This window comes from Emys orbicularis, chromosome 9, assembly GCF_028017835.1.
Source record: "Emys orbicularis isolate rEmyOrb1 chromosome 9, rEmyOrb1.hap1, whole genome shotgun sequence".
NCBI lineage: Eukaryota > Metazoa > Chordata > Testudines > Emydidae > Emys > Emys orbicularis.
The window spans coordinates 84,118,979-84,136,568 of NC_088691.1; the positions used below are offsets into that span (position 1 = coordinate 84,118,979).

Sequence of the window (17,590 nt, forward strand, 5' to 3'; positions counted from 1 at the left end):
CTTTTTCTGGGTTGAAAGATGTTACCTTCCTTCTCTGTGGTTGGAACTGTAGCTGAAAAGTTTAGCTTTCCTTTGATTTATCACAAATATTTTCAGAGGGAAATGTTATATTCCTGTGAAAATCTGGAAAAGGGGGTGGGTTTGTGCATATATGAGAGGGAAAATAAGGCTTAAAATGAAAATGTGGTTGCATCTTTAATTATAGATAGTGACAGAGACCTCTGTCATATGAGACATTACCATCTGGATTGCTAGGATGCTGTGGCATACATTTTAGCGGGCAAGCTTTTGGACTGGTGAGTTGGGGAGGTAGGAAACTCGTCAGGAGATGCCAAATTCTACCCCAGAGTTGAGAGAAGGTTTGACTGTTTTAGAAATGTAGATGAAATTATTTTTGATATATAGTTTCAAACGAATAAACCCAAATTAATGGTCCTTTAGCGATAGCCAGAGCAGAGTGCATGTAGAATAGCTGTGCTGTTGACTCTCATGGTGATTCTAACCTTTATCTCCATTTTTTTAATGCCATTTGCAGGCTGGCCGTTTTGGGCAGCTAACGTACATTCGAGTTTATCAGGGGAAGTTGAAGAAAAGTGACTACATTTACAACACCAGGACAGGGAAAAAGGTGCGAGTGCCGAGACTGGTTCGCATGCATGCAGACTCGATGGAGGTAAGTGTAGGAACTAGAAAATAGAGGAAAACTTTTGGATGATGTTATCTGTCCTTGAAGCTTTTTGAAAAGTTGAGGTGCTTGTTCAGCATCTCAAAATAAAGCAACACAGGGCAAAATTCTGCTCTCATTTGACCCATGTTACCCTATTTCCTTTAATAGATTTCCAAAGGTGGAACTGGAAATTAAAATCTGCTCCATTGTATTGTTTTCCCCATTGAGTTGGAGGATTCTCCACATATGTCTGTTCTCCGCCCCTGACGCCTTACAATATGGCTCTTGGCCTTCTGGCTGAAGAAGGCTAGATGTCACTTTCTCCTTTTCAGCTTCCTTACTCATGTCTATTTTTCCAAGGCTATTTCCTCGCTCCCCCAATGAAATAGCTCTGCTGTGAGGTTTTTACTATAATTCTCAAACTAAAAACTACCTCCCAAAATGCTACAAAAACTACCCCATCCAGAAAACATGTAACTGTGGAAAGCAAGTAGGTTTGCTTCTAGAGTTCTTGCAACCTAAATACTATGGGCAAGTCAAGACTGCGTGAAAGTTAGCAAGTGACATGCTTAGCACCCTTCCTCTTGGGCTAACTAATATTGAAACTGAGACCCTTTATGAATTAGCACTGAAGATCTTCGTGTCAAGTTTGTATCCAGCTGTTTACAGCACATTTTTATCAAAGCTGATGTAGTTGGGGATTGGTCCTGCTCTGAGCAGGGGGTTGGACTAGATGACCTCCTGAGGTCCCTTCCAACCCTGATATTCTATGGTTCTATGAAAGCTGGAATGTTAAAGTAGGTAGACTCTTAAGCCCCTTTTGCAAATCCCAGCCCAGTCCTTTTTATCATAGTTCTTTCCACTTGAAACCAGATGTAGCTGTGTGTGTATATTAGATATGCTTTGCCATTTCCTTTCAATACCATGTACATACCTAACCTGACTTTCTCTTCTTAGGATGTAGATGAAGTTTATGCAGGAGACATATGTGCATTGTTTGGAATTGATTGTGCTAGTGGGGATACATTCACTGATAAAACCAGTACTGACATTTCCATGGTAAGTACAACTTTTTTCATGGACCTGATCCATTACACCTTGGGACTTTATCGCGTTTTTATTCTTTCAGTTCTTAAGCCACTTTTTCTTAATTTAAATGCTCTGTTTATTCAGACAAAGGATATCCAACTGAAAATAACTTTTAGAAACATTTCTGATGCCAGTTTAGATTCCTTAAAAATGATACAAACATGTAAAATTGTGGTATATATGTAGGCATATATATAAGATATTACACACACACAATACCAAATGTCAGCTCTCAGGGGAGGTATAATGTCAGTTGGGTATAATAGGTAAAACGTTTTTTGTGTGTGTCAATATAAATAGAAAATTTGGAGTTAAAAACATGGAAGCCAAACCATTTAACTAACTAGAAGAGCCACAGTCCAGAAAAAAGGTAATTTCACATTCAAGCAACAGTATTAGAAATATTTTTCTTATAATTACTGTATGTATTGGAATATAGTTTTGTCATGGTCTTGAGAGGAACTAACAGAATTTAGTAGGAAAATTAGGAAGGAGCTATAGTGCTTTAAAAATACGTGATAAGGCAAAGCGCTTTAAAGAGAGAGAGAGCTGTAAAACTAATGCAGATATGTTGGTGGTTTGTCATGTACAATATATAAAATCATTTATCATCACTCCCATAACTGCATTGGTCGCTGGGGCACCATCATTGATGAGCAATCAACCATTAAATCATTAGCTTAAGATTTTAAAACCTTTTTGATATACATAAAAGAATTGTAACTAGTCAGTTTCCTTTACTGTGTTTGAAATGATGTTAGGTCAGAAGGATTCTTGGTTCTAATACATGTCCACTTGTGGCAATGTTTATCCAGTTTTATAATTCAATAAAAAACAAATCCTCCCCGTTACCCGAAATATAAACCTGTACAAATATCACTCACTCATGCTTGCAAAAATAATTGAATACATTGTATATATGAATGTGTCATGCTCACCTCATCCCACTGTCCTTCAGCAGTTATTGCATAAGGTTTGAGCTTGGCAAATGGGCAAGTTCTTATCCCTTTCCTTCCACCTTAGTACTCTTCCTTCCTTCCTTCCTTAGGAGGGTTGGTGGTGATCAGGGTAGTATTCTAGTATAGATTTAGATCTCTTCAATGCACACCTTTCATTCCCAATGCCGTAAGACACAAGCCCAAACTACACACAATAGAGGGTGGGTCAAGGACAAAGTGACAGTCTTAAATCAGAATTTTCCTGGCTTTGTGATTGTAAGAACATAACATTATTTTAATTGAACTTTTACCTAGAGATATAAATATCCGTTTAAAAAGTTAAACGTTTAAATGATTAAAATTGTCGTTTAATCAGTTAAATGATTAAAGGGAGGGGAGCTAGGGCGGCTGGGGTTGGCGGGCCGGCGCGGGGCTGCTCCGGCTGGCGGGGCTGGGGGTTAACGGTTAGGGTTGGTTAACCGGGAGACTAATGCTTACCAGTTTACCGTTTGGTATTTTGCATCCCTACTTTTACTATGTTAGATGTAAATCTGAACAAGACCATGTTATAAAAATAGTCACCTTTGTTTGGAACCCCTGGTCTCTGAGACAAAACCTTCAGTTTTCTGCTATGATCGCATTGCCAGCTGTACTGAAACTTGTTTATTTGGCAACTGTTCCTTTTTAACTACTACAGGAATCGATTCATGTCCCTGAACCTGTCATTTCAGTAGCCATGAAGCCTTCCAACAAGGTAAGAGCCTGTCAATCAAATTTATAGCCAATAATACAAAACTTTCAGTCTGAGTTCCCTCCTCTATCATTCTACTCTTGTCATTTTACAGTTTATTGAGGGAAACCCTCTGTATTTGCCTATGCTGTGAAAATGAGTGGTGTCTTAAAACATGTTAACTGATGCATTTATCAGCATGCTACTCATATTGTTTAACATGTGAATTAAAATGTGTTAGCTGGCCCTGATTAACTTTAGGGATTTATCTACATTAAGAAAAGGCTATCCGCTAAATCAAGGTAAAAGGTGTTAACCTGCATGTTCACTAAGGAAAAGATTGGGGTTAGCTAACGCTGACCTAATCATGACCTCTTTTCCTACTCTAGGGGTGTTCTTGGTTTTTGTTAAGGCACATGCAGGCACACTTACAAGAGTTTGGAGAATGAACTTGATTATAAGCTTATGGATCTGTTTGGGAGGCAAATCCATGTACCTCTTATTGGGCAGGAACGGTGCTAACTAGTTAGGATGAATTTTTCAGACCTTTCCATCATCTGCTGTTCATAGAATGTTGAATAAAGTGCTTAATTTATTTTGCATGTGTATAATTTTTTTTTTTTTTTTTTTTTTAGAATGACCTAGATAAATTTTCAAAAGGCCTGAACCGGTTTACAAGAGAAGATCCTACCTTTAGAGTCCACTTTGACAATGAGAGCAAAGAGACAATCGTTTCTGGAATGGGAGAACTGCACTTGGAAATCTATGCTCAGGTGATTATAAAAACTGAATTTGAGACCTATGCAGTCGAGTCTTGGCTGGGGAAAGTATTGCTCTTTACTTTCTGCCCTAGGATGTTGTGTAGTGTTGCTGTGCGCTTTAAAAACATCTGCCACAATCTTTCATGTAGGTGGGCTAAGTGATCACAAAATACAGGCCCTGATTCTGCAGTTGTGAATCACTATGCTTGTGTGGTGCCAATGGGTAGAGTTTGGGTGGAAAGCTGTTTTGAGATTTCAAAGATTTCCCACTGCACATTGGGATGAAACTGATCTTTTGACATGTGTTGCCAAAAAAAAAAGTCAGCAGCCAATAGCCTGGTAGTTGGGGCAGTCACCTGGGATGACTTGGACATAAGTGCAAGTTCATGGTGTGAATTAGGCAGAGCAGAGATTTGAACCAAGGTCTTCCACATTCTGGGTCTGAGTCTGGATTTGAGAAACCTTGATGAAAGTATCATCAAAACTGACCTTTTCCTGTGAAAACATCCATTTTGATGAATCGGTAATTTCCAATGAAAAACCATTTAATTGAAAAATTCCTGACAAGTTGTACTACCAGTGCTCTGCAAAAGTGCAAATTCCACTTGTTTAGATCCAATGGAGGGTTGGGGCCATAGTTCATAAAGGATTTTTGGATCTCCAGAATGAAAAGCACTAAAATATTAATGTAAATAATTATTGGCTGCTTAAGGTGGTGGTTTAATAAATGTCTAGATATAGATATTTGTACATCTTAGTCATCTTTCCTGGGCATTAATAGTTTTAGTTGAAGGCTTTCTATCATCTTAAAAATCAGACTTTGGTCTGAAATTTTTTTACCTATTAGTACAAACACAACCTAAGATTACTATAATTAAAATTTCAGAAGAGCACTTTCTTCCCTGTTTGCTCATTTTGTACATTTGAAAGCCTTTTGTTTACAGTGAATGTCACCATAGTCAGTTTCCCCTGTTTAGCAACAGAAAGGAGAAAAAGCTCTAAAAATTATAAAGGAAAATGGGTTGTAAAACTAATTGGCAGGGAGATCTGGAGTCTGTATGAGGTTATTCCCTTAAAACTAATTTTGACTTTATAAAATTTATGGTATTTCAAGATGAAAGTGTCCCTTTAACAATTTTATAGAACACTAAATGGAGCTGGCATTTTATAGAACATAGAAAATCTTGTACAGCTTAAATCTGAATAAGAATGTTGATGTTACCTGTATTGTGGAACACTTCCAGTTCAGAAGTTACTGCTCCTAAACAGGGATTATATCAGAATGACAGTGACACGCAGTTTGTTTTTTTTCAAACTACTTCAATGACTGTGATCAAAGACATGGTCACTGACAGGAACAGTCCTGGATTTTTTCTGCTTTCTCTGCAGCGAATGGAAAGAGAATATGCTTGTCTTTGTACCATGGGAAAGCCTAAAGTTGCCTTCAGAGAGAGCATAACAAAACCTGTACTGTAAGTATTCTCCTTATCCAGCATAATACACCAAATTAGCCAAGCACTGAGACATTTTATTATATCTTCATCACACCATTTACACTACAGAAAAGAAATACATAACATTTATTTTGATTTGTTTGGGCATGAAGTAAAATACACATGGAAGGAATAGAGGGTTTCACAGAGTGAGTGAGGATATTGTTCATCACTTAGTCTGTCTATATGACTTCTCCATCACCATAGCTTCTGAGATTCTATTATTGCCGTACTGGATATGCTTCTAGTCCTGCTCTGCATGTTTTGGCTGACAGCTGTTCTTTATTACTTTAACTCCATGCTGTGGATGCCAAAGAACTTGCATTTGCCAAGGAATAATTTCCTGTGGATAAAACATACATAATGTACTGGAGAAGACTGGAAATTTTCTTAGAACAATACTGAACTAGAATACCGATTGCTGTTTAAGAAACAAAAACAAGTGCAGGACTGCAAAAGAAACAAAAACTGTGCTTTGTACTGCAGTTAGTTGGCTAATTCCTTTCAGGACCTTCCCTCCCTACAGATGACTAAAGTATGGTATGTGTTGTTCACGAGATGCAAATATTAATGAAGATGCAGTGGGTGTCTGAATGGTAATATTTGTAATGGGAGGGGAATCTCGTTATCTGTGTATGATTTTACACTAAACAATATCTAAAGCTTTGCGTCTAAAACATTTTCCTTAAATCAAATGCAAATTATTTTCTTTGTAAAAAAGATTTACCTGAGACACAGTACTGTGTAGTAAGATAGTGCCATTTTGGAAATCTAAGGTGCTGCTGCCAGTGCCATGCCCAGTGTGGAGGGCAGCTCCATGGCCTGACCCAACAGCTCTTTGTGGACCTTGCCCTCATGCTGGTTGGGTACACTGCTTTCATTCCTCCAGGCTATGGAGGACCTAACCCCTCCCCCATGTCTCTAGTCATCTTGGGTACGTCCAGACTACCCGCTGTATCGGCGGGTAGCAATTGATTTATCGGGGATCGATATATCGTGTCTCATTAAGACGTGATATATCGATCCCTGAACGCGCTCCCTGTCGACTCCGGAACTCCATCGGAGCGAGCGGCGGTAGCGGAGTCGACGGGGGAGCCGTGGCCGTCGATCCCGTGCTGTGAGGATGGGAGGTAAGTCGGAATAAGATCTGTCGACTTCAGCTATGGTATTCCCGTAGCTGAAGTTGCGTATCTTACATCGACACCCCCCCAGTGTAGACCAGGCCCTTCTGTGCCCAAATTGCTCCAACACATGAGCATTTTGGTCCCTGTGAGGGCGTTTAAGCAGATCCGGATGTTTTTTGGCTCCTCTTCTTGTCCCCTTCAGACATGGCCAGAAAGGGGAACGGGTCCACCCTAGCAATAATTTCCCCTTGATGGAGAGGTCTGAGAGCAGCTGCTCAAAGAACCTCCTCCACCTCACAGGAACGGCCCAGGAATTTCACCCTTTTCTCTTTAGTTTTTGTAGTCAATTAGAATTATAACCAAAGAATTTAAGATCCCTGAAGCTCTGACATAAGCGGAGACCCTTGGTCTGCTACCTGCATACAAATGAAGGCAGAGTACTCTGGAGAATGCAAGGTGGAAGGGGTCGTCTAGCCCTGTTATGCAGCCAATCTACTGGTCCAAGCATCAGGGTGAAGGGGGAACACCTCACTGTCAGTCTGTCTAACGTGGCGGGTTCTAGAAAGACAATTCATAGGTGGTAATCTAATTTTCCCTTTTGCTTGACAATAAAACTTTTACCTGTGAAACAATATCATGAAGTAGGACCGTGTAGTCAAATTCCAAGTAATCATCGTTTCTTTTCTGGAACCAACATAAAGACAAGACAATAAGGACTGAGATTTAAGTTACCTTTTCATTCATAAAAACAGTCACTTGGCGGCAATAAAAGTCCAAAATATTACAAAAGAGTAATGAATAAAACAGATGAAATTTAGTTTTGCTCTATGCTGCACTTCATTTAACCACAAAATAACATCTGAAAGACAGAACACAAAGTTTAACTCCACACTGATTGCTCAAACAGCTCTGTTTATAAAGTCAGGCATGACTAATGTAATGTTCTCTTTCAAGGGAAATACTGGGTTTATTTTCCAAAACAACTTAACTTTTTTAGTGTTGACTCATTTTCCATTTACTTATGTTACTATAGAGATTCTTTGCTTTGGTTGTGTGTTTAGATTTTTGTGACTGTGAATAATTTAGGGTTTGGGCAAAGAAGCCGAGTAGAGCAATTGGTCATTTAAGAAAATCCAAAGTTACATGGGAATTGTAAACAGCAGAAGCTAGTACATATTTTAGGGAAAGCAAATCTTGCTACAAAAATACCTGATTTGGGAAACTAGCAGCAGCAATCAGTTGGATTAGTCCTCCAGCCACTGATACTGCTGTTCATAATATAATCTTGAATGGGAGAACACTGCCAGATGGAATCCCATAGAAGTTAGTTCTGTTTCTGTTGATACTAAACACTGTTACTATACATCTTGTTTCAAGCGTAGCAAATGTTTGCATGTGCCATTGTCCAGTCAGTTGGGGCAATTAATCATTATGTCCATAATATATGAATATTTCAAGGCCAGATCTAATCTGAAAGGTGTTGGAATTCAGAGAAATTGTATCCTTTTGCATAAATGTTGGGTATAGGTGTTTGAACTTCACCATGCAGAGATATGAAAAAATTGTTCCCTTGGGTGAAGAGGTTAGAGCAGGGATGGGCAAACTTTTTGGCCCAAGGGCCACATCTGGGTATGGAAATTGTATGGCGGGCCATGAATACTCACGAAATTGGGGGTTGGGGTGCGGGAGCAGGTGAGGGCTCTGACTGGGGGTGCGGGCTCTGGGATGGGGCTGGGGGTACAGGAGGGTTCTCCAGGCTGAGACCGAGGGGTTTGGAGGGCAGGAGGGGGATCAGGGCTGGGGGTTGAGGCGTGGGAGGGGGCCAGGCTCTGGGCGGCGCTTACCTCAAGCAGCTTCTAGAAGCAGCAACATGTCCCCCCCTCCAGCTCCTATGTGGAGGCACAGCCAGGCAGCTCTGCACGCTGCCCCGTCCGCAGGCGCCGCCCCTGCAGCTTCCATTGGCCGTGGTTCCTGGCCAATGGGAGCTATGGGGGCTGTGCATGGGACGGGGGCAGCGTGCGGCGTCCCCTGGCTGCCCCTACGTGTAGGAGCTGGAGTGGGGACATGCTGCTGCTTGTGGGAGCCGCACGGAGCGGGGCAAGCCCCCGACCTAGGCGGGAGCGCGAGGGTCGAATTAAAACGTCTGGAGGGCCGGATGCAGCCCTTGGGCCATAGTTTGCCCACCCCTGGGTTAGAGGAAGCAGGGGGATGTAGCCTCCCAACTCCAGGGATCTGTGAGAAAGGGAACTCCCTCATTGCTGTTCCTATGGCCTCTCATCAGCCTCTTAACCCAATCCCTACAGCACATGCATTTCTGCAGGTTTCCAAGGAAGAGGGAAATGATACTTTGGTGTTGGCATTCCACACACTCAATAAGGATCTCTTCTGCTTGCAAGAAGAGACAATAGGGCCCCGGTCTCTTTATTACTCCTTCTGTACAGATGTGTTTTTGCACCTAAGAACGGTGAATAGAGTGGGACTTTTCAAAAGCGCATAAATGAGTTAGGAGCACAAATCCCACTGATTTTCAAGATCTCAAGTCTGTAAGGTATGCTAACAAGGAAAATAACTTTTAAATGAAATTATGTTAATAGGGTGAGACATGCCAGGCACTGCAGGAAGTCTCACCATGGTAACATGTTATAAGAGATGGGTGTGGACAGCAGAATACACAAAAACAGACTAAAATCTAAGGATAAGTGAAACCTGCTAATTCCAATTACCAATAATTTATCTTAGCTCTGTATGAAAGGAACACAGCACAGATCTGAAATTTAATCTAATTTAAGTGTTATATGGTGTCTGCTTTTCCCTGTTCTAAAATTTATCTGTTGCAGACAGTTGTGTTAAAATCCACACATGATCCACTCCTGCTCCAAGTCAGCCACCAGAGGGAGAAAAGCTAATTAACAAATTCTGTTCCCAGAATGATATGAACACCACTGAAGTGATGATGCTCAGGTGATTAGTCTTTATCCCCATTCTGTGACAGTTTTTCATTCCCAAAGTGAGTTTGTGACTCTGTGTTCCTTTCACACGCACAACCTCAGCTGAGTTAATTGCACATATTGAATGTCCAAAACTGGGCTTTGAAAATGTATGATGGCCCCTTAGTTGTTTAGACTACAACAGCATGATCCTAAACGATATGCCAGTTGTGGTTATTCTGAATGTCAGGTCCTATTCTGTGTTTCAGTGTCCAGGATTAATGTGTTTGAATTGTAAGTTGTCTCACAGTAATTGCAAAAGAAAATCCATATTTCTTCTCAGCAAGTAGACAATAGAAGCAGGGAGTCAACAGATCTCCACTTACCTAAACACCATCTATGGTTTTCCTAAGGAAACTTATACTCAGACAAGTTGAAGTCTCTTTCTGGTAAGAAATCCACAGGGTCTTTTGGCTGTGGCAGATGGGTTACTTTTGACTAACTTGAAAAGCTATAATTTGTTTTGGCAGCCACAGGCCATGTACTCCTGAATGGTTTAGGGCACATCAAGATCAATTCAGTAAGAAGAAATTTTCAATGGACAATCAGACAGAGTAATAAAGATAAAACATGAAATAATGTCTACATGTTTTGGCCCTTCCCTTAGGGACCATCGCCTTGCTTTTCATGCATTTTATTTTCTTGTCAAACTTAATCAGTGATCACTATACCATATAATTCTGTGAACATTAACTAGCTAATACTGTACTGCTTTAGCCAGCTGGATGGCTGCTTCTGCAGCAGAAGTAATTATTATATGAATCATTAATAATGGCCCTCTTTCAGTTTTAAGAGAGAAGAATTCAGAGGGCATTTCCCAACTACAGGTATATAACTCTTTCAAGGTATGAGCTGCTTCAGTATTCTTTTAAAACACGTGCTTTAGTGAAATGAAACATACAGAAATTAATAAAAGCAAATATAGCAAGAGCAAGGTTAAAAAAGGTAATATTTGGTGATATGAAATTAAGAATTAAACTGAGACTTGATCCTATCTTTGAATATCCTTTTAGGTAAATTAACAATGGTTGAAGACTGGAGTGTTACAAACCAGTACAAACATAGATGGATTTTGATCTTATTGGAGTTGAGATGCAGCCCATTGCTATTTGTCCAAACTCAGATAGCATAGAGATGTCAAACAATATTACTGTGACTGATTGTGAGACTGTAGTGTAGACTAAAAGATAAAGGAAAGTATTTTGATATTGTGCAGATGTAAGGCTACTGTAAATTGGACCTACAGAGAATATAAATGAAGGAAGGAAAAGTAATAGAAAACCCAATCAAATGAAGTGATTAGACCAGAAAAAATGTCAAAAGACTTATAACTAATAAATTTGCAATACTGTTGTCACCAAGAAACTGTATGAGAAATGGAGCAAAATTAAATTAATGAAGAGAAGACCCAGGAGAACACTCCAATCATCAAGTAGGCGCATTGTTTTGCTAGAGCAGAAAAAATATTTACTTGGAATGGTTTAAAATAGAAATCTTTGTAATTACTTTTGCTTTGACTCAATCCTAGAGGTATGCTTTTCACATGAGGGGTATGGATTACAGGTGTAGGTTGGCCTGTGCCATAAAGCAGCTCAATTTTCTGCCTGGAGCATGTCCTTTGACATACTAACTGTTTGGGAGGGATTAGGACTGGGTAGGTTTGCTCCTTTATGGATGCACTCTTTGATAGTGATATCTAATTGCATCCATTGTATGAGTGCTCCTGTAACACGGTCTATAAAACATGCAATCACATGAACGTGCATGAATTCAGAAATGGGGACACTGAATATTAAATTCCAGAAACACCTTGTACTAATACCATGATTGTTGCATAAATACCTAGAGAGAGCAAGCTGTCCTGTTATGTTCAGTGTCCTGAATTTTTTTTAGTATTGATATATAAATGCATATCAACTTTGAGGTGCAAAGGATAGAGAGAATAAGGAATAGGTCAGTCAGTATGTACATATTTCAAACTGCTATTTTATACCCTAATCAGAGTAGGACATTGCCTACACAGTTTTGTGAATGGTGAGCAAAGAACCCATTTGAAAACTTGATATTGTCCAAATCTCAGTCGGATTCACAGAATCTGTTCCATTGTAGACCTTAAATCTGAATGTATATGTTTCTACTTATCCTCCAGCAATCTATAGTTTTAACAATGGAGTATCCTTACATAGCAGCTTCTCTGAATTTATTCCTAATTATTATCATCCCAGTGCATTGATAGGTGCATTACTTACCACCTGCCTGACATCTCTGATTTGAACCAAATTGTACAATGTATTTTCAGTGGAGTTCTGCCATATTATATAACCACAGGCCACCCGGGCTAGATGGCTGATGGGCTCCATTTCTGGGGACATGTTGCCATAATTGTCTGAGAACCAAAGCAAATAATTTGTATTAAATGTGTGAAAAACTGAAATTGAAACTCATTCAATCTCACCCTAGTAGGTAGGATACTGGACTAGGAGTCAGGAGACCTGGGTTCTATTCCTGGCTCTACCGCAGACCTGCTGTGTGACCTTGGGAAAGGTCTGTTTCTCCTTCTATCCTTTGTTTGGCTTTTCTATTTAGATGGTAAACTGTTCAGAAGAGGGATTATCTATTCCAGTGTTTAACTACAGAGCCTTGCACAATGAGGGCCTGGTCTCAGTTGGAGCCTCCAGTAGCTATTATAATGCTAACAACAGTGATGAACCGTACGTTTTTAAAGCAAAGCAACTAGCCTAATAAGTATTCAAGGAAAGAGCAATTTAAAAAAAAAAATTGAGTCAATCTTGGCACATTCAAAACTAATGAATGCTCACTGCTGCTATGCTTGACACTAAAGTTTGAATGAAGAAGGTGAAGGTTTCTGCCAAAATCCCTTCCCTCATCTTCATACCTGGAATATTTTGTGCAACCAACGGTTCTTGAAGGCTCTTGAGTCTGTTGTAAAATTTCTTATCTGCTTCATCTGTGTTCTTCCCAAATTCTCCTTCCACTGTAAAATGCACTTGTGGCGCAGTACGTTGGTTGCTCAGAAGATAAAGAATTTCAGCAGTGCAGTTAATGGCATTGTCCTGTTACAGAAATAGTTACATGGATTTAATCCATTTTAATAAAGTAAAATAGACAGTTAATACGTAGAAAACTCCACAATGCATCTATTTTACTGTTTTATGTATTAGCCATTTTTTCTGCAAGTCTGATGTGTGTGAGTATGTGCAGACTATTTCATTAAGATTAAAGCAGGGTCAAAATCTTAATTACCCTTAAAATATATTCACAAACTTTCTGTGTAGTTTATATAGAACATGTCAAAGCTATATATTTAGTGATGGTGCTTTCCCTTTTATATCAATTTGACACAGTATTCTGCTTGTTATTTAGCTAGAGAAATATATTCAAATTAGGTCTGCAAATTGAAGATGTGATCTAACTCACAGTGGATGACACTAAGACATCCTTGTTTTTAAATATGCTAATTGCCTCTCTCAACTAATTGCCATACCATGGTATTGTACAGCAAAAAGTGACTTTTCAGGGCTTTCATGGTGCCAAAGCTGGCTGTTTCTTCTTTTGGTTAAATACAGTCCTGTGGCCTGATTAGCACTGAAGGGAGCTCTGAAGTGTGTGTATTGTGCTCCAATTTTACAACCAGCTCACTTTCAAATAATTATTTACTGGTACAGTCTACAAGCCCCAACAGAGAGCAGGGCTCCATTATGCTATGTGCTGTCTACGTGTATAATTAAAAGATGATTCTTGCCCTAAAGAATTCACAATTCAAGTATATAAAGCAGAACTCACCTTGTGGAGGAGATCTTCCAGTGAAAATTTAAGATGGTATTTATGCCCAACATCAGCAATGTCCTAAAGTGAGGAAATATTTTTAAAAAGTTAAACTGTTTTGTTTTTAATCCTCCTCATTTCTGTACCTGATGGAGATTGTTCAGGTTATTCCTGTGAAGTATGACAATGCACAGTGCCACCCTGTACAGTACATATTTAACTCTTTACTTATCTTTTGTGTACATGTGACCAGACTTGAAGTTTAGTCATTTAATACACAGCACCAACGTTCCTGATGTCACATCTGGTTAGTTATCCATGGTCCAGTTTATTTAAAGTCCAATGGGGTGAAATACATCCAGTGCAGAGGGAACATGCAGAGTCCTATCTGCCACATAAAACCCATCCTTACTGCGCCTAAGCACAAATTATTACAAATAATAGTAGCCTTGTGAGGACCATGTGCATTGGGTGACTTTCACCCTCCAGGAATTAAGAACTGTATATGGTCTTAAAGTATTTGAGCTGTAAAACGAAAACACTACAGACTATCATAGATTTATCCTCAAGACTAAGCTAACTGTGTTCTGGAACATGGTACAGTCTCAAATCCAGGGCAGCTTTTTGCTGAGAGAGTCCCAGCTGTTCTGATAGTAACCATGACAATATCTTTCCAGCGTTCTTGGTGGAAAGGTGGTAACTGATTCCTTGGCCAATAGAGACAGAGCCTAAAATCCCATCAGTACAGTAGGAGCTGCAGTGTTGGCAGGCACAGTTACTACACAGTAGTCCTTTCCCTCTCCCCAACTCTATTAAACATGTTTCATACTAGCATTGTAGATGGAATCAAGCTATGTTCCTGAACTGTGCTACCTCCTGGGGCACTAGCAAGGCTGCTGCACACATTGGAACATAGTTCATTCATACCTACACTGCTTTAATCACATTGTAACCAGGTATCTCAACACAATAGATTGTATAGTACACGAAGTGTTGAACTGGAGAACAGTCTTTGCAAGAAGTTATCACCACCAGGTTATTTATGCTTTCTCTGCTGCTTTGATCTGATATAAAAGGACGTCGTCTGAGGAGAGGGCAGTGCAGATGTAATAACAGCTTTATCTCCATACTTCAGAACTACAAAAAAGAAAATGGGCACAGGCGAATTATTAGTCTTCAGACTGTGCCAGTAATGGGAGCAAGGCCACTTAAGACATCTTTGAGCAACTGGTTCATGGGACATTTGAGCAGATCTGTCCCAGCTATTATCTGTAAGAACAATGAAGAAAAAGCTCAAAGCTGTGACAAACAGGTTTATTAATACTTTGCATTTATATTGTGGTCCATTTTCAGAATGCACAAATGGTGACTAATCCTCACTACACTCTTGTGGAGAATTGGTTCAGTGTTAGTCAAGTCACTTGTCCAAGGCAACATCGTTATCAAGTAAGAGTCAGGATTAGAATTCGGGAGCTCCTGGCTTCCTGACGTGTTCAATCCAGTAGACAATTCAGCCTACTTATCAAATAGATGTTTGTGGATAAAGCAGCAGTTTTGGTTATTGATATGTAAGTTAATCTGTAACTCAAGTTACTAAAGGCACAGTTTCAAACATGACTTTCATCCATGCATAGTAGTCTCCTAAAGAGGAGAGTTGAATTGAGAATGAGAGAAAGTATGGCAAGTTAGGGGTTAGTGCAATTCAATCTGGAAAGAATCCAAGGTTCTGTTACTTGTGGAGCCAGACCTGGAATAACTATCAACAGTGATCCTTTCTGGATTGAGGAGAGCTACAGAATTCTTGTATGGAAGGAAGAAACTCTTGAACAATGACTTAATCATCTGTGGGCATTTATAAGTGCTTTATGGTGACAGGTAGAATGGATAGGGGAGCTGATCTCAGTGGAGGGGAGAAAGGATTTTAATCTTCCTGGACATAGGGAAAGATCAATTCTAAGAGGTAAATCAGATCTTTTTAGAGAAAGGTGTAAAAGCAGTTTTGTTCTTTCCTGCTAAGTGATGAACAAGAAATCCCACTTTAACAGTTATAACCTTCTTTTCCTTCCTCTCTTCAAAAGTAAATACTGATTGGCCCAATACAGTACCACCTCACTAATACAAATCTTTTTACAATTCCCATGAATAAGTAGTCCCACCAAACATCTCAGCAAAAACTATAGCAGAGCGGTTAGTAAGGGTTTATATTTTCTTATTAAATCATCAATTTTTTTAATATGCCAAGTATTATGAGCACATAATATTAAAGTGCAATTGTCAAATAAGTACACATTGTTAGTTGTATACTTAGGATTTTTAGTCCTTTTGTTCATCAAAACCTAAACAAATGTACACAAATCTCCCAGTGGGCCTCCTAGTCACTGAAAACAGCAAAGTTCTAATGTAGGCATCTTACATGCGCATATACACTGAGTGGATGGACTTTTAGGCTTTGGTCCTGCAGACATGTACATACATGAGTAACTTTACACATGTGAGTAGTCAAGCATGTGCATAAGTCTTTGTAGAATCTAAGCCTTCAAGTGTTCACAGCATCTTCTGTTTCTCTTTTAATGTGAAGTTATGTGCTTTGTTTCTGATGTATGAAGGACTGAGCAGGGGGAATTTTAAAACACAAAGACCACATCACAAATTCTGGGAGCCATTTAAGAGCAGAATTAATTTGTAACACATTTATTATCGGAAATACCCCACTGAAATCCATGAGATTTTAAATTATAAATTTGGCATTCTTTTTATTTGTCTTGTGGTGGCGGGGGTGGTTTATGTTTCCAGGCTTTTATTTGCAACCATGAGAGCTATGTTATTTGTTTAATGAAAGCTGAGAACTGTAGGACTCCAGGAACTGGGGCTTTAGGCAAAACACCAAACACAGCAATACTCAGGATAAAATCAGGAGCCTGGGTAACACTTTAGTTTTACCTGTGTGGACACTTTTTTTTTTTAAAGCCATAGCAGAGAACCATAATTTAGCCTAAATTTTCCTGGGTTAAAACTTGGTCTTGTGTGGGAACAATATTTTAACATTAGAAGATTAAGTCTATGTGACTTAAAGATATATTTTAATGTCCTGACACACACGACTAAAGGAGACTATAATAGGGCTATTTTGTAGCCTGCCTGGGGGCCTTAACATTGGGTGGCTGGTAAATACTCAGTTACAGCACTGCAAAGGAACATCTCTGGTATGAGTGTGACGCTGCTATGAGACTCCCCCGGGGCTGGGAAACAGGACTCTACCTCCCCGGGCTCTGGGCTCTGTACTCTGCGCTCTTCTAAATCAGCACTGAGCAGCGGAGTACGGAGTGGCTCTGGAGCAATCACTTCCTTACACCACAGCCAGCACGGAAAGTAGCATATCTCCGCCGTATATGCCTTCAATGCGCTGGGTTGTGGCCAGCTTTCCAGACCCAGGCTAACTCGTTCTAGTTCATGTGCCGGGGTGTTTCTGGCCAGTCCCTCTTCGCTGTGTTTTCCCCTCCGCACACACTCACCTCCCTGCTGGCTTTGGTCACCTGCTGCACCATAAAGATCTTACTGGGGCTGCCATGCTGGTAGTTGATGTAGTTCACAGCTACGGCGGCTGCTCTCGTAGCTGGGTAGTGGGACGGGGGGATCTCCATGGAGCAAGGCGCTTTACTTGCTAGCACAAGTGGGAAGGGCGAGGCCGGAGCAAGGATCACGCAAGGGAGTGTACGATCCCTTCAGCTTCCGCGAAAGCAGGAAGCAGCCGCTACAGCCTCTGTGCCCAGCGGCGCGGCTGATACGTGTGCACCACGGCGCACTGCGGGTCACCTGTTAGTCACCTTGTTTCGGTGGAACAGGAACAGCTGTGTTTCACTTTAGCTTTTGCGGAGGAGGAGTGAGAAGCCGCAGCAGCTGGGACAAGCTAATGCGGGAGGCTGGAAAGTGTGTGTGTGTGTGTAAGACACTATACATCACAATCCTTCTCCTTTGCAAATAGTGCCACTAAAATGAACCCTGCCAGTGGGGGCTT

The 17,590-nt window shown here is 40.2% G+C and overlaps 2 protein-coding genes across 2 annotated transcripts in view; one reads left to right on the plus strand and one right to left on the minus strand.

The window, feature by feature from the left end:
• The window catches only part of GFM1 (G elongation factor mitochondrial 1), a 46,624-nt gene that overhangs the window by 17,095 nt on the left and 11,939 nt on the right, over nucleotides 1-17,590 (plus strand). The window contains exons 9-13 of the mRNA XM_065410364.1: nucleotides 536-673; nucleotides 1,625-1,726; nucleotides 3,392-3,448; nucleotides 4,060-4,197; nucleotides 5,575-5,657. Of these exons, the coding sequence (XP_065266436.1) occupies nucleotides 536-673; nucleotides 1,625-1,726; nucleotides 3,392-3,448; nucleotides 4,060-4,197; nucleotides 5,575-5,657 (518 nt within the window). The remainder of the gene's footprint in view (nucleotides 1-535; nucleotides 674-1,624; nucleotides 1,727-3,391; nucleotides 3,449-4,059; nucleotides 4,198-5,574; nucleotides 5,658-17,590) is intronic.
• On the minus strand, nucleotides 5,693-17,257 carry LXN (latexin). Its single transcript, XM_065410365.1, has 6 exons — nucleotides 17,088-17,257; nucleotides 13,594-13,656; nucleotides 12,686-12,863; nucleotides 12,039-12,175; nucleotides 7,424-7,486; nucleotides 5,693-6,021 (listed from the first exon to the last, which is right to left on the minus strand). The coding sequence occupies exons 1-6, from the start codon at nucleotides 17,214-17,216 to the stop codon at nucleotides 5,923-5,925; spliced, it is 669 nt and encodes a 222-aa protein (XP_065266437.1). The 5' UTR covers nucleotides 17,217-17,257; the 3' UTR covers nucleotides 5,693-5,922.